Here is a 22,023-nt window from a genome sequence, read left to right as displayed (position 1 = left end):
AATTTATTGTTCGTTGTCCGAGATAATTTTTCTATTACGTACCTTTCCTTTGTTGGTCGATTGAACGGCTTCCAACGGCCTTATATTCTGCTCCCCGGTCTCACGATACTCCGAGGTCTCCCTAGGATTGTTATTATGCAGCGAGAATTGTTCCGTGGTGCTGGCGATACCGTGATTATGAAAAATGGGGTTTATCAAGGCCGGACTGTTGGCATTGTTGCTCAGAAGCGTCTGAATCGTGGACGAAGTCACGTGGAACAGAGGAGCGACGGTCGAAGGCTCGTTGTGAATTATTTGTGGGCTGGAAGTCGAACTGAATCTGATTTGGTGGACCTGGGGCGGCTGGGCAGTCGTAGAGCTGATTCCCTGGTTGCTGAACAGCTGGTACGAGGTGGCTGGTTGGTTGTTGCTCCTCTCGCCATTGTGGAAGATGTACTGGTGATGATATCCGCCATTCTTATCATCGTACAATGACTTAGATTGGCTAGTGTGAACCTGGGGGAACGACGGCTGAGGCTGGAAATGTTGGGGATATCCTGTTGGATGCGAGAAAGAACTGGAAGCTGGTGTTGTGGACGGTTTGTTGGGCTTCGATGTGGTGGTGGTCGTTGTCGTTGACGTGGTGGGCCGCGCGGAAGTGGTGCGTTGTTGGTGATCATCAGTGGGATCCGACGGATCAACGTTGTCGTCGTTGTTCTCGTGCAAGCTAAAAAAAACAAATGATTCAAAAGTTTGACCTTAGAGTAATCAGATCTTTTTACGATCTTTAATAAAAGACCATTAAAATTTCGTTGTTTACCTGAGAGTTACCGCATTGTTTCCATAGAGTTCCAAGTTCAGATTGTAGAATCGCTCGCTCTTGCTGCAGTCGACCTCATCCACCCTTTCGCAAACTCTGGTTTCCTGATCGAAGACGGTTCCGTTCAGACAGAGGAATTTTATGTCCATAATCTCGTCTGAAACCAAGTCTCATGGTGAAGGACAGGATCAATATTTGGGGATGCTCTTCAGGATTATCGGTCTCGAAACGTCTAAACATTTCGCTAGTAATATTTTTAATCGCTATAATTCTTTGTATATAAAACATGTTAATAGTATTCGGTAAAAAAACATTTATTATTACATAGATTTATACTTCGTATAAAAATTATTAATCAATGGTTGAACACTAAACAAAAGTCTCGATGATTTGCAAATGACGTAAAAAATTGAAACATCGGGTCTCGACGCTATCGTTCGATCGCTTAAATTTATTTTAGCCGACGAGAAAAGATCGAATTACGATTAATAGTGTTAGGTTCTCAAGCGATTTATCGATCGGATCTTTTAGGTGTTGCGACAATTAGAATCGATAATTAAGATTGTATCGATGGTACGGGGCGCCGTAACTCAACAAATCGGCCGATCGACCGATCGAATAGTCAAAAGGTTCACCTGGGGCCCTGGCAAACGTCGATCGTAGTTTTGTAATCGATCGAGGAATCACTCGTCAGAGAATGTCACGGTCGTCGAGAAACGTTTACTGACCTAAGTCGAGAATGGCTCCGATTCGTCACGAGAAACCGATCGGATGATCTGGGTGACTTTTAATTTTCAATTCTTACAATTTTTGTTAATAGTTTTTTTTTCAATACCGGTATTAGACATTTATTTTTATGCGTTTAGAAGTATCATAACGTTTCAGTCTCTGTTAATTTTGTGTTGTATTATTTTCAAAGACACAATTAATATATTTCGATATCAATAATACTGAATTACCTTTCTGACCGATGGTGCAAACATGAAACATTTGACATCCCGCTTCCACGTCCGCATAATATCCACCAATCACCTTCCCCTGGCACGAGAAGTTCGTTTCCGGCAGGTTGTCGAAGTCCAAATACTTGTAAAATAATTAATAACAGTACACTCGACGTGCCATTCTGTTAAAGAATACTTTAAACTTACATTTTAGGTAAGAATTTTTCAAATGAAACCTGAAAATATACACGAGCTATATTTTAACTATATTTATTCAGTGGAAACGTAATTTAACTAGTTATTTAAGTTGGCAATTTATAAAATGAATTTTCTGAAATAATTTACAACGTTCAACGATGTTTTTTAAAAGTTTTTCTATAATTTTTCTACGTCTTTCAGTACCAGTTCTTCATTTTTTAGTTCTTTTGTGGATTACTTGTGTAAACTACAATGGTTTCATTAAGTAATTTTTAATATTTTAATATTTACGCCAGGTTCCCCCGCGCTGCATAACAAGGAGCCATGCTGGAGGTTGAGGATTGACACGAAAACTGCAACAAACAATCGAAATACAACTTAGTTTTCACGAAATAAATCGATATCCCAGAGGATATACTTCGTCAGAAATGTACCTATCGATACGTTGACAGAGAAAAAGATAGTGAAAGCGTCGTGCGAGGGAAAATAATTTTCATGTTAAACAAACTGAAAGAAAACGGTGCGTGTTCGGCGCGAGGATAACTTACTGGTTTAATTTATGCGTTTGCGCAATGTTCGTACCCGTGGAACCCTGTTATACCAGTCCAGTTATAATTACGAGCAACTATCGACACGCACGGAGGTTGTTGTACCAGAATATACTATATAAATTTCAACCAGAACCGTTTGACCCGATCGGATTTTTAATCTGTTTCGGTAATAACATAATCCATGCAGTGCAACTCCATGCCTACGGTTCTGGGGGTAAATCGAGACTAAAACCCTTAGGAGTATAGTTGTTCGATTTATAACGGATTTACAAAAATTGTTGAAGCGTAAAACTTCAAATAATTTCATTTAGACCGCTTCTATTTGACATATTTCAAAAAGTACAGGCTGGACATTCGTCTCACAGCTTTTTCCAATCCATTATCTGAAATAACGAACAGCATAGATTAAAGTACTTTCCAAAGTTCTTCTTTTACTAATGGTTTTCTTTTACACTTCTTTTGATACTATGATTAATACTTTCTTTTTCATTGAATATGGTTCTTCTGGCACTAAATAAATGGTTGAAAGTACGGTTGTTTTATAAATAAACGAAAGAAAATAAGTATGCATAGAAAAGCCGATGTGAAAATGATTAAGTCACATTATTTTTCAAGACCTCGGGTAACCTGTCACCGAACACGCGGAGAGAGATCATTATTAATAAAATAGAACGTCACACGGTACGGAATCGATTGGTGATCGAATGGCTAGTTGTAGGGCGAGGTCATCAGGTGTACATACGAGCCATCCAATCAGATTCGTTGCCGGATCCTGTCGATCTTGCGAATTTAATATTTACGATCGAGGTCTTTCGCGCCGATTTTCACAATCTAGCCCAATCGCAGTCTAATGAGGCCAGCATACCGAAAGAATGATTTATAAAATTTCGATTTCCATAGTGAAATCCCGGTACCTGGGACCGCGCTTTCCATTTCTTTCTCCTTTTCCTTTCTAACCTCCTCCACGGATTTGACACCCACTTTTGACACCGATTTTTAATAATTCATCGCATCGAGTTAAAGTGTGCCAATGATCCGTCAGTCTATACTTTCAGAACTTGCGTTTCTCAACAATAACAAAATTCCTTTTTTTACAAACTGCGAATAAAAGCGTCAGTTACTCGTAATCAAAAAAATACAATTACAATTTGTGTATTCATTAAGAGGCCATTCTACCTTGTAGGCATGAAAAATACGTGTTTCTTTGTGATTTTTTTTTGCGGGTTATTAAAGAGCGATTAATTCCGGATTTTGTAGATACATTTATTATATATTTAGCTATATTTACGAATTTTTGCAACGCATAATGTCTATTGATTACGCTGTTTTTGTTGATCATCAAACAACAGTTTTTACGAACGGCACCCGACTGCGTACGTGATATCTTGCGAACAAGTTATTCGAAATCCTAAAACCAACGATATTCTTAATATAGATGAGTGTGGTTATAGCATGAACTAGGATCTTTTCAAAAAAACAAAAAATGACAAAATGGCAGCTATTTTACGAAAAAATATTGAATATTTTCATATATTTGGTTGCTTTTTTGTTAATAAAAGAAAAAGTATTGCATATATCGCAATTATCCTAGTTCATGCTATAGGGAGACCAGTTTTGAAGATATTGTATAAATTTGATGTTGATATCTTGAATAGTTTTTTAGTTATCACGCACGCAGTGCCGAAAGATGTAGTTTCGAGAAAAACAACTTTAAAGTTTCACGTCTAGTTGTTATACCTACGCGCGGTACATTTCAGCAGGCTATAACTTCGTTAGGTTTCCGAATTTCAATTTAATATTTGGTAGACATATTTTCGAGACTACATACTAAAGGAAAATGCAAAAAAAAATATCGATTTTTTTAATCCCACAAGGTAGAAAGGCCCCTTAAGTCGACGTTCTCAAAGTGACGATTAAGTTTGTCAATTAGTAGAAAAAGAAACAAAAGTCGTATTGCCTTCTATTAGAGTCTAAACTTTTGTTTTGTCTAAAAATCGAAGCATTTCTAAACCGTTTAAACCTGCATATTTTTGGTTTAGTTTCCATAGAAATTTATTTCAAAAACGGACCAGATCACGTTCTAAAGGTGACGTTTCTGAAATGCGTCTTCACTTGATTTTAATCCTCCTTTTGAACAAGTAGAAGAGTACGTGTGTAGCGAAGATTGAGATGCCTTAACGGCTGTTAACTTTGGAAAACGGAAGGATCGCGAAAGTTTTAATCGAACGCGATTACGGAATCGCGTATGTCGCGGAGTCACGTAACACTGAATTTTCCTTTTCGTGTTTTTCATTTCGTCTTTACGCAGTAGCACTGTCTGAAGAGGCAATGACATAACCCCTTCAGCGCGTAATACCTGTGTGAATCTCGTGACATTTAGATCTGCCAACAAGTCGACCCGATGCTCGTCTTCGCGAGACACGTCTTGACAGCCTCCCGGGGTTCGTCGATATATTTATCATCCACGAGCATATGAATAGCGAGCCGCTCGTATTAGTTTTACGATCAAGTGCAGATCGTCCATCGAATGACTGAATCAACGATTCCGTACCATACGTTCCGATAGAAATGTACGAATCTTAAATTACAATGTCTGATCGCGCAAAACTTTCGAGTATTTAAATATTTATGCAAATTAAACGATACAAGATAGCGTAATAGTATCCTCTTACTGAAACAGAATGAACGTATGGCTAAATAAGGTTCGATGAAATTGGAAATTCAGAAGCGTGCAATTTGTACGAATTCAGAGCGATAAAGTATTTGTAATCGTAATTGCCAAATAAATTGTCAGGAACGTTTGGTGGCCCCTGCAACAATCGAGGTTCCCACGTTGTGATCAAACGGACAGAACAATTAGGACCTATAGAGATGCATACCTCGAGGAGTCGAGAATCTTAAGCGGGATCAACAATGGGACAATTAAATCTTGCGAAACAATCCTGCAAATGTAGGACCAGTAAACTTGCTAAGCAAAGGTCTCCGCGGAGTCGCAATGAGTATCAATAATTATGGATTCTGCTTACCTATCAACTTTAACGACTTTGTTCGCACTTATTCAACGTCTTTACTTTATAGATTCTTGATTAGCTTTAGGTATGTGGTCACATACGTGTGTGTATGTGTGTGTGTGTGTGTGAGTTATGTGTGAATTTAGCAGTTGTACAGTAGGGTGGACCTTATTTATCTACCATCAGATTTCTTTCGTCTCACCCGCCAAGACAGATAATGGATGACAAATAACTCCTAGACTGCTTATATTTTCGGTCCATTTTTCTAGGACTCCAGAGCTTCATTAACACGAATTTTTTGAATTTTGAATCATTAAAATTCTTCAATCCGTCCAGAAGTTATGATTTTTTGAACATAAAGAAACATTTCTGGCCAGACAGTATATTTTCGGCAAAGAGTTTTTTTTCTCGAAAGTGCGTAGGATTTCGAGGGTGTGTCTATTCACCGAAAATGATTGTCATTGACCCTCGCAGCCGAAAATAATTTTTCCAAAACGATTTGAAATTTTTTAATTTTGTAAAAAGTTTGTCCACCTACTTGAATTTTTTTCTCGAAAATGCGTAGGATTTTGGGGATGTGTCTAATCAACAAAAATAATTGCAATTGACCCCGGTATTTGAAAATAATTTTTTTAGAACGATTTGAAATTTTTTTTTCACCGACAAATTTGTCTACCTACTCGAATTTTTTTCTCGAAAATTGCGCAGGATTTTTGGGGTATATCTATTGACCAAAAATGATTGTAATTGTCCCCCGCAACCAAAAATAATTTTTTCAGAATGGTTTGAAATTTTTTAATTTAATTTTTTAATAACTTTTTAACGAAGCCTCAATCAACAAATTGATATTCTTGATTTTCGTCTTATTTTGGCCTCTAGAATCTTCCATTAAAATTTTTCCCAGGAGTGCACCCTGTATTTGCATATAAAGTGCGTTGCATGGGTTTTTGAAAATTGAAACGCATAAACATGCGGAGTCTAGTTATTTGCTATCCACGAGTACTCCATTTATTTGTAAACTTGAGAAAACATGCTGGAATAGATTTTTGTTGTAACATTTATTGAAATAATATTTAACCGAGCACTGGCACGGTTGTAGAAAGAGGTCGAAGAGAACCGAAAGACGAAGGAGAAACGAGATGAAACCAAGACTCGATTATCGCAACGGTTACAGCCATTACCGTGATATTATCGTTACAGTAGCGTCGCTAAGATATTGCTACATCAGGCTAGCAGAAGATTGCTCAATCTTGCTCATCTCCTAAAGCCTGAGCTCTACTACCGACGAGCACCGTCGAAGCTGTAATTTTTATCGACCACGCCGGGCCATACTTTCCGTAAATGATCGTTAATCGTAACAAACGAAAACGAGATATTTCTCTTCCAGCTTGAATTGGTCGATTCAATTTATTTCGACTCCTTCAAATAAAAACAAGAAATTACTGTTATTCGTAGAATTACAGGTAAACGATACAATTGAAACGCGTGGTTGACTAACTATACCTGAATCAATGTCTCGTTACACGATAGCTGACCGAGTAGGGGAAAGACACCTCAATTATCCAATCTCATTCCTCTTTGCACGCTTCATTTTAACGCGTTCGAAGCAGAATTCTCGATATAAATCCCGTCAGACATGTAATAAATTATTAAATTTTTGTTTTTGTACGTAAGATTTGAAATAAAATGAGCATTGTGGTATAGTTTATTTTTAAAGGATCGAATTCTTTAAATTTGCAAGGGTTGGTATATTTATGGTACACACCGTAGTTAATAATTTGATCGCAAAATTGTTTCATGCACGAGTTCAAACATTTCCATCGTCAAGGGTATTTATAATTATTTATTGCTTTCTCTTCGTCAAGTTTCCTATTTCGATCGGGGATATAATACTAACGCTCGTTTTTTAATCTTCTTTGTACGTTCTATGATTGTCTTCGAAGCTATTGCACAGAGCCAGATTCTCCGCGTCCTTATCATCATTCTAATGAGGTAATTGCCGTTGTCTAGAACGCCTCCGCACTGATTTTCAAACGTAATTATTTCCGGGTATACGAAATACTCTTCGCATTAATTCGTTTCATTTTAGCTCGGCTCGTTTCTTTGAGACAGCGTATGCTTGCAGGCATTTAAAATTTGTCGTATAAATAATACAGGCTGTTTCTTAATGCGCGGCAATCAGAAATTGGACGAAATTGTTCAAACTTTCAATCAATAGCAATCGTTTTTCGATCATTATCTTTATTATAACTGTTTTCAATCTCTGTTTAAAATCGACACACATTGACGATAGGATACGTGACAATTTTCATTGTTAAATATGCACGAAAAGAATAAATGTTGTATCGAGTATCGTGCCTTTAAACTTGTGCAAATGTTAAAGGCATATTTCTATCCTAACGAACGGTGACTATTATTTTGAATATTACCGCGAACCATTTTTCCCTTTGTCAGACGTTTACACGGCAACTATAAATCGACGATCATTTACGCGTCGCTCCATTTACTCCAATAGCGCGGCGTGATATCATAATCGTTAGAAAGCGGTGACGTATCGACCAAATTACGACCTTCTTGTCCTTTTACTATTCGCCGCAAGGATTTTGCAACGATTCGTTCGTCAGTTCTTTGCTCACCTTCACTTTCATTCCAGTGGATCTTGTTTTTCTTTCCGCGCGTGTCTTGTCCTTTCTCGATCATGCCGCGAACGTCTTTTTGCATGCTTACAACTGCAAATGCTCGATTCGACATCGATTTCGTGTTCGTCGGGGCAATTACTCGCTTTAACGGAGGCGTAAGGTCTGGAGATCCATGCAATTGGTCCTCCACGACCAATGGATATCTCCAATTTAACCAGCTTTCAACTATCCTTGCACGAGGCGAAGGACAACCATCCATCTGTACCCAACCAGCCTGGATATACATTAATCCTACATCTGCTGTTATGTGGAATAATTTGCTCGATAAAAATCTTTTAAAGATCGTACCATTCTATCAAAATTGTTTAGTATTACCATCCATGTTGGAAATTTCTTTGGCTACATGTGGCTATTACGATTATTAAACATTCCTCGTCTGCAAATGTATTCATGATTCATGATCGAAGCGTTAACCCCTTGGCATACAATGACGAATCCGACTCGTCACAAGTTCTTGATGTCAAGTTAGACAATCATGAGGCTACTTGTCATCAAGTCTTATATATTTTTAGGTGTACAAATGAATAATCCAATTTTTTCAGCCACATTCAATGTTTCTTTTAAATGAAAGTAAATTGAATTGTTCCATCAAAGTATATGCCGTTACTTTCTATAACTTTAAGCCATCTTTCAGGCAGCTGATGAATTCCATTTCGGAAAAATTTTACGTTTCCGGCTTGACGATAAAGTCGTCAAGCCATTTTCGAATCTCATCCACTGATTGGAAGTGCGCACCGGATAAGACGTGTTGCATCGACCGGAACAGGTGCTAATCAGATGGAGCAATGTCTGGTGAATACGCCGGGTGCTACAAGACGTCCCAGCCAAGACTCATTATGGTGTTTTTTGTATGGGAAGCAATATGTGGCCTGGCGTTGTCATGCAACAATTTCACTGGACGTTCTCCTTTGCCAGTATACGAATGTTTTCGTTCCAATGCTTGACTCAAGCAGATTAATTGAATTGTTGGTAGCAGTCCGCAGTAACTGTTTCACCCGGTTCCAACAACTCATCATAAACCACGCCCTTGATATCCCACCAAATGCAGAGAAGAACCTTCTTTCCGAAGCGATTGGGTTTTGCAATCGATGTTGATGCTTCGCCGGAATTTACCCATGACTTTCTGCATTTCGGATTGTCATAGAGTATCCACTTCTCATCGCCCGTAACGATTTTCCACAAGAAAGACTTTCGACGCTGCTTATTGAGAAGAGAAAGACACGCTGCCACTCGTTGATTTTTGTTGGTTGCAGTGAGTTCATACGGAACCCATTTTCCTTCTTTCTGGATCTTTCCCATCTCACCTAGGCGTCTGTAAATCGTTTGCTGGGTTACTCCTAACTATTCTGCAAGTTCTTTTTGCGTTTGTGCCGCATTCTCAGCGAGCAGTTGTTCCAAATCATCGTTGTCGCACTTCCGAGGGCCTCCGGGGCGTTGTTTGTCGATTAGACTCAAATCACCGTTTTTAAACCGTTTAAACCAAAATGCGCACACATCATACGATACAACACCTTCACCGAGAAAGGAACAAATCGATTCGCATGCTCTTGCAGCATTTTTCCCTTGTTGGAATTCGTAAAGAATGCAGTGTCGGAAATGCACCTTATCTGTTGCCATTTTCGACTCTGCTGAATTGAATACTTTCGAAGGTTATGTTGGCCCTTTCGCTAAACTATCTTTTGTTTTAACTAGCTATACAGGGTGTTCGACCACCTCTGGGAAATATTTTAATGGGAGATTCTAGAGGTCAAAATAAGATGAAAATCAAGAATACTAATTTGTTGATGGACGCTTTGTTAAAAAGTTATTATCGTTCAAAGTTCCGCCCGTTCTGAATTTTTTTCTAGAAAGGGGGTAGGATTTCGGGAATAGGACTATTTACCAAAAATGGTTATAATTGACTCCCATAACCGAAAATAATTTTCTAAACTATCTTTTGTTTTAACTAGCTATATGTTAACACTATATGATCGCAAAAGAGCGGGAAAATCTATTGACTTTAAACATTAGGGGTGTGTGGGAAAAATTTTCGGGATTTCCGAGAATATATGGGATCCCAAAAATGTTCTGGATTCCCGACAATTTACGGGATATATTGACTATCCATTCAGAAATATCTACCGATATTAAAATTCTGCATTGTCAGAATTATCGAAATTTGCAATTATTTTCTACAATATTACTAACATAAACATTCCCGATTAATAAGATATGTAATCTTCGAGAACACAATGGCTTTCGGATTCTGGTAATTGTTGGAAGTATGGAGAAACTTAAAATGTCGGGAATTACAGACGTTTTCGGAAATACCGAACATTTTTGGGATCCTGAAAATTCGCGGAAATCACGGATGTTTTCGGGATTTCGAAATTCTCGAGATTCCATCCCGATCTCCAGAAAAATTCCCGTCCCAATCGGGATCTCGCACACCTCTATTAAACATGATTTTATAATTGCTTAAGATAATTTGGATTATTCATTTGTACACCAAATAAAACCAATACATTTTTCATTCAAAAGGTATTTGTAAAATAAATTTATTCTTTTTCGTGGCCATTCCTTGTACGAACAAATTTAAATAAAATTAAATAATGTAAGTTCGAAAAATTATTTGGAATTAAATCGTATGTGAAGGGGTTAATTTAATTAGTGTTTTTGCTAATCGGTTGCAGTGCACGTTCGAATATCTGAGTAGAGTCAAGCAGTGCCAGTTCTATGGAGGATCGAAGACAGTGGAAGAGGAAGAGTCTCGGCTCGTTATTTTATTAGAGTAGAAAGGGCAGAGCGGCACGCGGGTGTATTGTAAAATCACGTAAGAAGAGCACCTTTCACCTTGCTGAGCGCGCGTACAGCCGGCTTTTAAATCGAATATCCGCGGTTACGTCGATAATGCGCAGCCGTCAGCGTGGGCGATATATCGATAGAGGAAATATCGACTTCTTCTGTGTCTCTGTCGCGCATACACCTTCTGCTGTCCGTACGAGATAACGAATTTGACCCTCTCACTCTTTCTCTTTACATTTTAATTTCATCGTCCTAACTGTTTCAAGTAGCTTTTATTATATTAGAGTGTTACATATGGAACACTCGATTTTTAAAAGCACCTTTAAGAGGGTATAGACTTTTTAATACTAAACTTTATTAACCAAAGTAATTACCATTTTATACATTTTTCTCAACTTATTTTAAGTTTCCTCATTCTATTTTCGTAAAAATTTGGATTTTTGGTATTTATACATTCTTGAAAAGCATTTTTCAGGAACTTTTGATTAGATAACGTCACGAAAGGAAAGTTCAAGAAAGAAATTTAAAGATAAAAAATAAAATTATAAAGGTAAAAGTTAGTTGGTAAGTCCAGCGGATATGGAGAGTGAGGTAAAGTTTTGTATTTTAATATAGAAAGCTTCTGCACTGTTGGATACAGGTTTAGACACTTCAATTACGTTAGGAATCTCAGGATTTTAAATAAGAGCATACGTGATAATACTTCCGTGCTATAAAAGAAGACAAGCTTTGAAATGATACCTCACACAGACATAAAAACGTTTACAAACGAAAACGCTTTGGAGTATTTGTATTATAAAATCGATCGTTTCATATGTAACAACCTAATATATTCGCACAATGTTTGGAGGCATTGTCCTCCATTGAAACAACACTATTTTCAACAAGTCTTTGTCCCGATAGAATGACGTTCTATTTTAAAATATTAAAATACTGCTCTTTTCGAATTATGTCCTTCACAATATTAGTACCACAATTTTTGATAAACCTTTGAATGATTTGGAAATCAATACCTTAAAATCAAGGACTGCAGCTTTTCTCAGCTCCCCTCTTAATCCCAATCGACTAAAAAAATATTTTGAAAACAAATCCCAATGCATGGAACAAGCACAGATTAATTTCCTAATTGGACATCGTTAGAAAATTACAAACTACTTTTGGAAAGTGTTATTTCGGGCCATGGACTGTTCCAAATAGTTCTTTGGAGTCTCCTGACGTTTGTGAACAAAATGTTTGCCTCCAACAATTAGAAAGAGAGCGAACGGACGGAGATGGAAGAGACCAGGGATCACCTGGACTGTTAAATATTCATGAGGACGTTCTTCGTTCGAATGGAGCACCATCCGAATTCTCATCCTTTGTAAACTTTCACCCGGATGGCCCGCGATCCCGCATTTTTCCCTTGGTCTTCTTGCGCGAACGTCGAGAAATATTGATGTACTAGAAAACACGCCAGCGTCGAACAATCTTCGCCAACTGCAGACGGGAACTTTCTACTAAGGATAAGAAGTCATCTCTGGCTCCCGTTAAATATTTATCTCGCGCCGTTCGATCGAAAAATGTCGCGTGCACTTTTTCGAATCTGCATTGTCCAGAGAAAGGAAATTCTCTACGCAAAAGTTAACACGTTACCGAAAGGAAAACGAGAATTCTCGTTCTACGACAAGTGTGTGTTCTTCTAATAATACAAGAAAAGAATTCTAATATTATCCACATACAACTCCTGAAAATTTCAATAAACTATATTGATTACAAAAATACTTATTACATTTTTAGTATACACGTGTTGAAGGAACTCTATATCGTTAAAATCACCCGTGATTAATGTTTTAACACCGAGTATCCAAGATTTCGACAGCTTTGGCCGTTTTAAATTAAGAAGTTTGGTATGAAATCGTTCGGGTATCGTCGATACTCGAACTTGTTAAATCGATCTACGATCAAACCTTGGCACTCAAGCTGCACAGCTACCCAAGAATTTCAATTTTATTAGCATGCAGGTAATAAACCGATGTCTGATAGTCCATAACCCTCGTAACAGTTTGAGTCAAAGTTCATTCGAATCGATCTATCGCGGACAAGCGTTCCGGAGACTTAATGAACGAAAATCGCGCGTGCACAGCGAGGCTATCAAACGGATCAATGTATTTCCTCGGTGGAACGTGCCAACCTCGATTTACCTGATCTACCTGCACCTTCGGGAGCGTATGTGAACGTATTCCGTTCGAGCGGGACCGCGATCGATCGATCCGCGTACGTGTTCCGTGAAAATTGCTCGGCTTGCTAGCAGAACACCAAGTTTCGTAATCCGTTTCATGCGAACGCCGCGAGTAACCGTGCTGTATTTTTGCGAACGCCAGCTTTCCTCTTTCATTTGCATACGCTAAGAGGGAAACGCTCGCCATATGGCTACGCAAACGCACATTTTTCTACGTATTTCTCGCTGAGACACCGCAGAAACTCGATACAGACTTCAATTTTTTCGTTAACTGGATCCTCCGAGAACGAAGATCCAACAAGGGAAGCTACCGGAAGTGGAAATCGCTTTTGAAACGGTGGTAGGTACAGGTTATAGTATTAAAAAACTCTAAAGGGTTTCTTCAAAATGGGCCTTCGTATTCGAGGTATTTTGATTTCAAGTTTTGTACCCACCTAGGAAATTAATTATTTAACAAATTTTAGCTGCATGAGTTGCCGGTGGAATGGTCGACTACGAATTTGGATTTTTGAATTATTTTTTTTTAAATACAATTTTGAAATGAAAAAATATTTTATTTATTTTTGACATCAATATCAATTGTAAAACAAAAAAACTTGAATTTTTAATATAGAAAATAGAAGCCAGTGATAAAATAGCAGTATGTGTTGCATATATTTTTCTGTATTAGTCATTATCAAGTGATATCTGTATTCATTGTTCATATTGCCACTAAACACTGATAGTTTTCGGTTACATTTCAAACAATTGTTAGAATTGTTAGAATATACCTGCTCGCTTTGGGTATCCATACTGTACTTTCCAAACCATTACAACTGTTCAGTGATTCGGCTACATAAACTTGTTGTTAATGGGAAATATTGTAAGATTAATAATGTACAATATTGATGCCATACAGGAGTAACATTAAATGCAAAAATAAATAAAGTATTTTTTCATCTAAAATTGTATCAAAAAAAAAAAAGGAAAAACAATGGGAAATCGAACATACTACCTCCAGATTCCTAGTCATTTCCATGTTTTCCATTTTAAAGAACATTTATTAGACATTACATTTGATAACAAAATACAATAACATAATTACATTAGTGTGGATGTTGGATATAATCAATATTTTACAGAAGTTCCTACTTATTTAGTCTAAGCTTTACCTTCACTTTTCATTATACTACGTATTCGAACATCGCTTGTTTATTATATCAAAAATAATGGCAGTTCGGATATTACAAAAGTATTTGCTCGCAGGAAACTAGTTTATTAGAAAACCTGTCTACGAGTAGATTCCTAGTCAACAGCTTTACCGATTTATCCACAACTCGTTCTGCTGAAGCGTGTTAAATAATTTACTAGATGTGTACAAAACTTTAAATTAAAATATCTCGAAAACAAAGTACAATTTGAAGAAACCCTTTAGGGTTTTTTAATACTATGTATGTACTATAACTTGTAAGTATCCACTATTCGATTCAAAGGCGATTTCCACTGCCGGAAGTTCCCCATGTAAGTTGTGGAACCATGATTACGAATTTTTTCGCTAGACTATAAATTCTGTTGGCCAGAAATTCAACGAATCGCACGAAACGCTGTTGAGCAACCGTGTATCTCTCCATAATAACTTGTAAAACGCTACTGACTACAAATGTCACGCGTCTCGAACAAGCGAATAACAAATATGGAGGCTATTACCAATTAAAAGATCTGCGTGTCTCGTTGGAAAGTTCTATATTTGTGGATTTATCCCGTCGATTTATCAGTTTTGTTTGGTGAGCGTACGGGTCCGTATATCAGCCGTAGAACGCGCAATCGAGTTAAAGAACCTGACGGCCATTAAGTGAAAATAAATGACGTCGAAAACGCCCACGTGGCTTTTGCCCAGGCCTTTCACGCGACCGAATAGGCGGATTTTTGCACGCCGCGTGCACCGAGCCGAATCGCGCTACCGGCGACAGTCCTTTTCCTGTGTCGAGGAAAATTGTTCGACCGCTGACCGCCGGTTTTCGCATAATTTCCTATAATTAATTCGCCAGTCTACGGTTGAATAACCGATCGGGGACCGACGATAAGAATAGCTCGAACGCGCGAGAGCGAAATTAACGAGACACGGGCACGTCGAGAGGGAATTTTTCGAACGCGACAACCAGTCGGTCCTTCGATCTTCTTTTCTTTTTCCGATGCAATTAACGTGAACCGAGGTAACCGGTCACCTTTCACGCACGACGACATTTCTGGCACAGTTTTTACCAAGGGAAACATAGCCAGTGGAAAAGGTAGTCGTATAATTTCAGTAAATAACAAGGTGAAACGAGATTTTCAGTTTATTTGTTATAATTTTTGTTTTAGCGCGTGGAAAATTACGTAAACAATCAGAGATATTCTAGGTGTTGGAACACACGTCAGACAACGTTTTAAGATGTTTTGAAGTGGTGCAACGTTGTTCAAAAAATTAAAAACCGATAGTTTGTTACGTGTAATTGATATACGTAATGTTTTGGTAGACGAATATTTTGCGCAGCTTCAAATACGTATGTACATATTCCTCGAATAAATACGTGAATTTGATTCTGTAATGGCTTACCCTTGTGGATATTGGTGATTGGAGCGGAATTATGTATGTATATGATGTCTGTTCAGTCTAACGTAATAACTTTCACTGAACTGTCGCTCTTTATTTAAGGTTAGATTTCCCTTTTCTTTCAAGATATCAATTGGTTTTTTGCATATTCTTGAAGTATGGAATCGATGAAATGTTCCACGAAAATATTGTTAAGTAAAAAAAATTATCGGATCTGCGAGGGTTTGTAGACGAGTTGTCTACAGAACTTTCATATTTTGGCTCTTAGTGTTTCATTTTTCAACTAAAAAAAAAGAAAAAATTTGTAAAACGTATCGAAACATTAATGAATACTAAATAAATTAATAAATAGTCTCTTAAAAATTGATTGAAAATATTTAATAAACTCAAAAGGGAAATTTGGCCTTAAGACAAGTGTTCCTTGTATCGAATAAACTATGTTTATTTTCATACATTCATTCTGATTCTAGATTCATGCTCTAAAATATGTATACGCATATTTTGTATTTGTATATCACTTCAATATACAGGATGTTCAACCACCCCTGGGAATAATTTTGATGGGAGATTCTAGAAGCCAAAATAAGACGAAAATCAAGGGTACTAATTTGTTGATTGAGGCTTTGTTAAAAAGTTATTAACAATTAAATTAAAAAATTTCAAATCGTTTTGGAAAAATTATTTTCGGTTGTGGGGGTCAATTACAATCATTATTGGTCAATAGACATGCCCCCGAAATCCTACCCACTTTCTAGAAAAAAATTCGAGAAGGTGTTAAATTTTTCGATGGAAAATAAAAATTGTAAATCGTTCTGGAAAAATTATTTTTGATTGCAGGGGTCAATTGCAATCATTTTTGGTGAATACACATACCCCCGAAATCCTACCCACTTTCTAGAAAAAAATTTGAGTATGTGCTGATATTTTTCGGCGAAAAACAAAATTATCAAATTATTCTGGAAAAATTATTTTGATTGCAGGGGTCAAGTAGGATCATTTTTCGTGAATACACATACCCCCGAAATCGTACGTACTTTCAAGAAAAAAATTCTTTACCGAAAATATATTGTGTGGCCGGAAATGTTTCTGTAATTTTTTAACGAAGCGTCAATCAACAAATTAGTATCCTTGATTTTCGTCTTATTTTGGTCTCTAGAATCTCCCATTAAAATTTTTCCAGGAGTGGTCGAAGACCCTGTATGAAGACGTTTAAAGAAAAGTGAATGTGCCAATAATTTTTTGATCCATTGTATTTAACTGATCCCCGAATTAAAACACGAAGCGTTTATAAATGCGGCTAGTACGATCGAAGTTACTACTACGTAAACTGATATTAGTTTCACCGTAGAAGTGAACGTGGCAAGTTACCGTAACGATGAAATTTAGTAATAGTGAAAAGCGAGATATGATCCTCGCCTGCAGTGCACGCGAGGAAAATTCTGTGAGAGCGAAACGTTTGTATGCGGAACAATATCCGAACCGAAGTCAACCATGTATGTCGTGCATTTCAAAAACTTAGTAATCGGCTGGAGAAACTGGCAGCTTCAATGTAAAACGCTAACGATAGAAACCTGTAAGAAATTCGAGGAACATTACTGCTGTTCATCGTAATCACAAAAATATTCCAATAGAAAGACATCTTTAACTTCGACGCTCTATATTCCTGTTATTTATAAACGGAATAAATTCGAAATTAAACGTTAAATCAAATCAAATCTATAATAAATATATTTTCAAACGGTGCTTGATTAGAAACGTCTAACAATAAGTATTAAGAATCGTTAATACCAGAATATTAATCGTTCGTAATATAATCGTTTCATATAAATTAAAAGTTTCCCTATTTATTGATATAATTTTACTTGTTACTATTTACGTGTATCATTTATTTAAAAAAATTTGATGAATTATTGTAGAATACATGTATAATGTAAATAGCTTTTTTCAAAATACAATTATGAATTATTTTCTTTCTTATTATTAGTCGATTGTTTACGTAACAATAAGAAATATCCTCGAGTTTTACGTGGCTATCGACAATACTTATGAGTGACTTGATTGTGAATGACGTCTGCTTCCTTGACTCATTCATCGTTTTGCTCGTCAATGAAACTCCATCGAGCTTCGTTGTTCGTACATGACGTGCAGACACGTGTTCGTGCATACGCTGGCCACCGACCACACATGTTTAGTATTTTGAATTTATCTTAATTAAATTATTTTAATTCAATCGTTCTGACAGAAACGAAACTTTGTAATACACGCCAGTGAAGGGAAAAATTGAGTGTACACCTGTTCGTTTTTCGTAAAAGTATTGTAATTTAATCAATTTCTCAAATTAAACTCCTATTTTTCTATTTTTCTTCACAGTTTACGTTGCCATCAACAAATGTAGTTTTCCATAAGAATCATTACAAATTAAGTTCGATAAAACGATATGGACAAAATTGAGTGGAGATCTTTATATTTCACGGATCTTGTTGTTCCTATATTTTTTATTTTCATTGTTCCATGTTTGAATTCTACTTTATTCTACTTTTTATAGAATATAGCCTACGATGTAAATAAGTTTTGCGAACAACTAGATTTACTTTCGTCGTATGCCACCTGTATAAAACAAGTTAATTTCCCGTTGTATCGGATCCACAGTTTTGGAGGGGATTTTCAAGATGGCAACAGTTTCGTCGTGTAACGCAAACGCTGATCTGAGAATACTTCTCGTGTCTCGCGGATAATCGAGAACTTCCGTTTCCTGCGGCGGGCCTCGAATAGCCAATGACTTCGTTCTCGCCTCTTTCTAACTTTCTTGGACATAATAAAGCCACACGCACCGCGGCACGTAATCCAGAAATCTACGGAAACGCGGCACGAGAATGCCTTGTCCGGATCGAACCGGAAGTCGAAGCACCAGTTGCATTCGTTAGACGCGACAACCGCTTATTATGCATGCCCCCATTGTAAAAAGTTGCAGTTTTACGCGTAGTGTCGAAGTTTTCATACAAAATACACGATACGATACTGTCGACTTTTTGGAAAGTTCTTCGAGACCAATTTTGGTCCGATGAATAGAGATGATAAATCGAATTTTAACAGCGAGTCAAAAATCCCTAATCTCCACAATATTTGAAAGTATTGTCCTCCCGTTGAGACAATACTATTTTTGACAAATCTTTGTGCTGATAGAATGGCATTCTATTTTAAAATATTAAAATATTGTTCTTTTTGAATTATACTCTCCACAATTTTTGATAAATTTTTAAATGATTTGAAAATCAAGGACTGCAGCCTTTCTCAGCTCCCCCCTTAATCCGTGCCTGATGATACTCTCAATAGACTAAAAAAATATTTTAAAAACAAATCCCAATGCGTGAAACAAGTACAGATTAATTGAGCATCGTTAAAAAATTATAAAAATCCTTTGAAAGGTGTTATTTCGGACCATGGTCTGTTCCAAACAGTTCTTTGAAGTCTCCTGACGTTTGTGAACAAAATGTTTGCCTCCGACAAGCGCTTATTATGCATGCCCCAATTGTAAATAGTTGCAGTTTTACGCGTAGTGTCGAAGTTTTCATACAAAATACACGATACGATACTGTCGACTTTTTGGAAAGTTCTTCGAGACCAATTTTGGTCCGATGAATAGAGATGATAAATCGAATTTCAACAGCGAATCAAAAATCCCTAATCTCCACAATATTTGAAAGTATTGTCCTCCCGTTGAGACAGCACTATTTTTGACAAATCTTTGTGCTGATAGAATGGCATTCTATTTTAAAATATTAAAATATTGTTCTTTTTGAATTATACTCTCCACAATTTTTGATAAATTTTTAAATGATTTGAAAATCAAGGACTGCAGCCTTTCTCAGCTCCCCCCTTAATCCGTGCCTGATGATACTCTCAATAGACTAAAAAAATATTTTAAAAACAAATCCCAATGCGTGAAACAAGTACAGATTAATTGAGCATCGTTAAAAAATTATAAAAATCCTTTGAAAGGTGTTATTTCGGACCATGGTCTGTTCCAAACAGTTCTTTGAAGTCTCCTGACGTTTGTGAACAAAATGTTTGCCTCCGACAAGCGCTTATTATGCATGCCCCCATTGTAAATAGTTGCAGTTTTACGCGTAGTGTCGAAGTTTTCATACAAAATACACGATACGATACTGTCGACTTTTTGGAAAGTTCTTCGAGACCAATTTTGGTCCGATGAATAGAGATGATAAATCGAATTTCAACAGCGAATCAAAAATCCCTAATCTCCACAATATTTGAAAGTATTGTCCTCCCGTTGAGACAGCACTATTTTTGACAAATCTTTGTGCTGATAGAATGGCATTCTATTTTAAAATATTAAAATATTGTTCTTTTTGAATTATACTCTCCACAATTTTTGATAAATTTTTAAATGATTTGAAAATCAAGGACTGCAGCCTTTCTCAGCTCCCCCCTTAATCCGTGCCTGATGATACTCTCAATAGACTAAAAAAATATTTTAAAAACAAATCCCAATGCGTGAAACAAGTACAGATTAATTGAGCATCGTTAAAAAATTATAAAAATCCTTTGAAAGGTGTTATTTCGGACCATGGTCTGTTCCAAACAGTTCTTTGAAGTCTCCTGACGTTTGTGAACAAAATGTTTGCCTCCGACAAGCGCTTATTATGCATGCCCCCATTGTAAATAGTTGCAGTTTTACGCGTAGTGTCGAAGTTTTCATACAAAATACACGATACGATACTGTCGACTTTTTGGAAAGTTCTTCGAGACCAATTTTGGTCCGATGAATAGAGATGATAAATCGAATTTCAACAGCGAATCAAAAATCCCTAATCTCCACAATATTTGAAAGTATTGTCCTCCCGTTGAGACAGCACTATTTTTGACAAATCTTTGTGCTGATAGAATGGCATTCTATTTTAAAATATTAAAATATTGTTCTTTTTGAATTATACTCTCCACAATTTTTGATAAATTTTTAAATGATTTGAAAATCAAGGACTGCAGCCTTTCTCAGCTCCCCCCTTAATCCGTGCCTGATGATACTCTCAATAGACTAAAAAAATATTTTAAAAACAAATCCCAATGCGTGAAACAAGTACAGATTAATTGGACATCGTTAGAAAATTATTAAAATCCTTTGAAAGGTGTTATTTCGGACCATGGACTGTTCCAAACAGTTCCTTGAAGTCTCCTGACGTTTGTGAACAAAATGTTTGCCTCCGACAAGCGCTTATTATGCATGCCCCCATTGTAAATAGTTGCAGTTTTACGCGTAGTGTCGAAGTTTTCATACAAAATACACGATACGATACTGTCGACTTTTTGGAAAGTTCTTCGAGACCAATTTTGGTCCGATGAATAGAGATGATAAATCGAATTTCAACAGCGAATCAAAAATCCCTAATCTCCACAATATTTGAAAGTATTGTCCTCCCGTTGAGACAGCACTATTTTTGACAAATCTTTGTGCTGATAGAATGGCATTCTATTTTAAAATATTAAAATATTGTTCTTTTTGAATTATACTCTCCACAATTTTTGATAAATTTTTAAATGATTTGAAAATCAAGGACTGCAGCCTTTCTCAGCTCCCCCCTTAATCCGTGCCTGATGATAATCTCAATAGACTAAAAAAATATTTTAAAAACAAATCCCAATGCGTGAAACAAATACAGATTAATTGGACATCGTTAAAAAATTATAAAAATCCTTTGAAAGGTGTTATTTCGGACCATGGACTGTTCCAAACAGTTCCTTGAAGTCTCCTGACGTTTGTGAACAAAATGTTTGCCTCCGACAAGCGCTTATTATGCATGCCCCAATTGTAAATAGTTGCAGTTTTACGCGTAGTGTCGAAGTTTTCATACAAAATACACGATACGATACTGTCGACTTTTTGGAAAGTTCTTCGAGACCAATTTTGGTCCGATGAATAGAGATGATAAATCGAATTTCAACAGCGAATCAAAAATCCCTAATGTCCTCCTTGCATGGAACGAATTTCTACCATAGACGAAGAAAAAAGAGAAAATAGCGAAGATACTTCTGCGGCCTTGAGTGACCAGTGAATTTCAATTTGACTCCAATAAAACTTCGCTACGTAAACCTTTTCGGTGAAACTTCGAACGAAAGAAAGAAGACATTTCGACACGGAATGATTTCTTTATCACGTGGTTCGCCGTGTTTCGTCGTTACGCGTTTCGTTTTTACGCCGATCGAAACCACAGACTCGATTTCCCTGCCGAAG

General features: G+C 36.8%; 1 protein-coding gene across 2 annotated transcripts in view; it reads right to left on the bottom strand.

Moving 5' to 3' along the window:
• The window catches only part of LOC122397308 (FK506-binding protein 5-like), a 45,222-nt gene that overhangs the window by 6,484 nt on the left and 16,715 nt on the right, over nucleotides 1-22,023 (bottom strand). Inside the window, exons 3-6 of one of the 2 annotated variants that reach the window (XM_043396419.1) lie at nucleotides 2,230-2,291; nucleotides 1,759-1,882; nucleotides 800-968; nucleotides 43-706 (exon numbers count right to left, since the gene is read on the bottom strand). In XM_043396419.1, the coding sequence (XP_043252354.1) occupies nucleotides 43-706; nucleotides 800-968; nucleotides 1,759-1,882; nucleotides 2,230-2,291 (1,019 nt within the window). The remainder of the gene's footprint in view (nucleotides 1-42; nucleotides 707-799; nucleotides 969-1,758; nucleotides 1,883-2,229; nucleotides 2,292-22,023) is intronic. The other variant, XM_043396420.1, reaches the window with a different exon arrangement.

This window comes from Colletes gigas, unplaced genomic scaffold (assembly GCF_013123115.1).
Source record: "Colletes gigas isolate AHSC1104 unplaced genomic scaffold, ASM1312311v1 Colletes_gigas_Sc00009, whole genome shotgun sequence".
Taxonomy (NCBI): Eukaryota; Metazoa; Arthropoda; class Insecta; order Hymenoptera; family Colletidae; genus Colletes; species Colletes gigas.
Note: the sequence above shows the minus strand (reverse complement) of the source record. Positions and strands in the feature narration are given on the sequence as shown.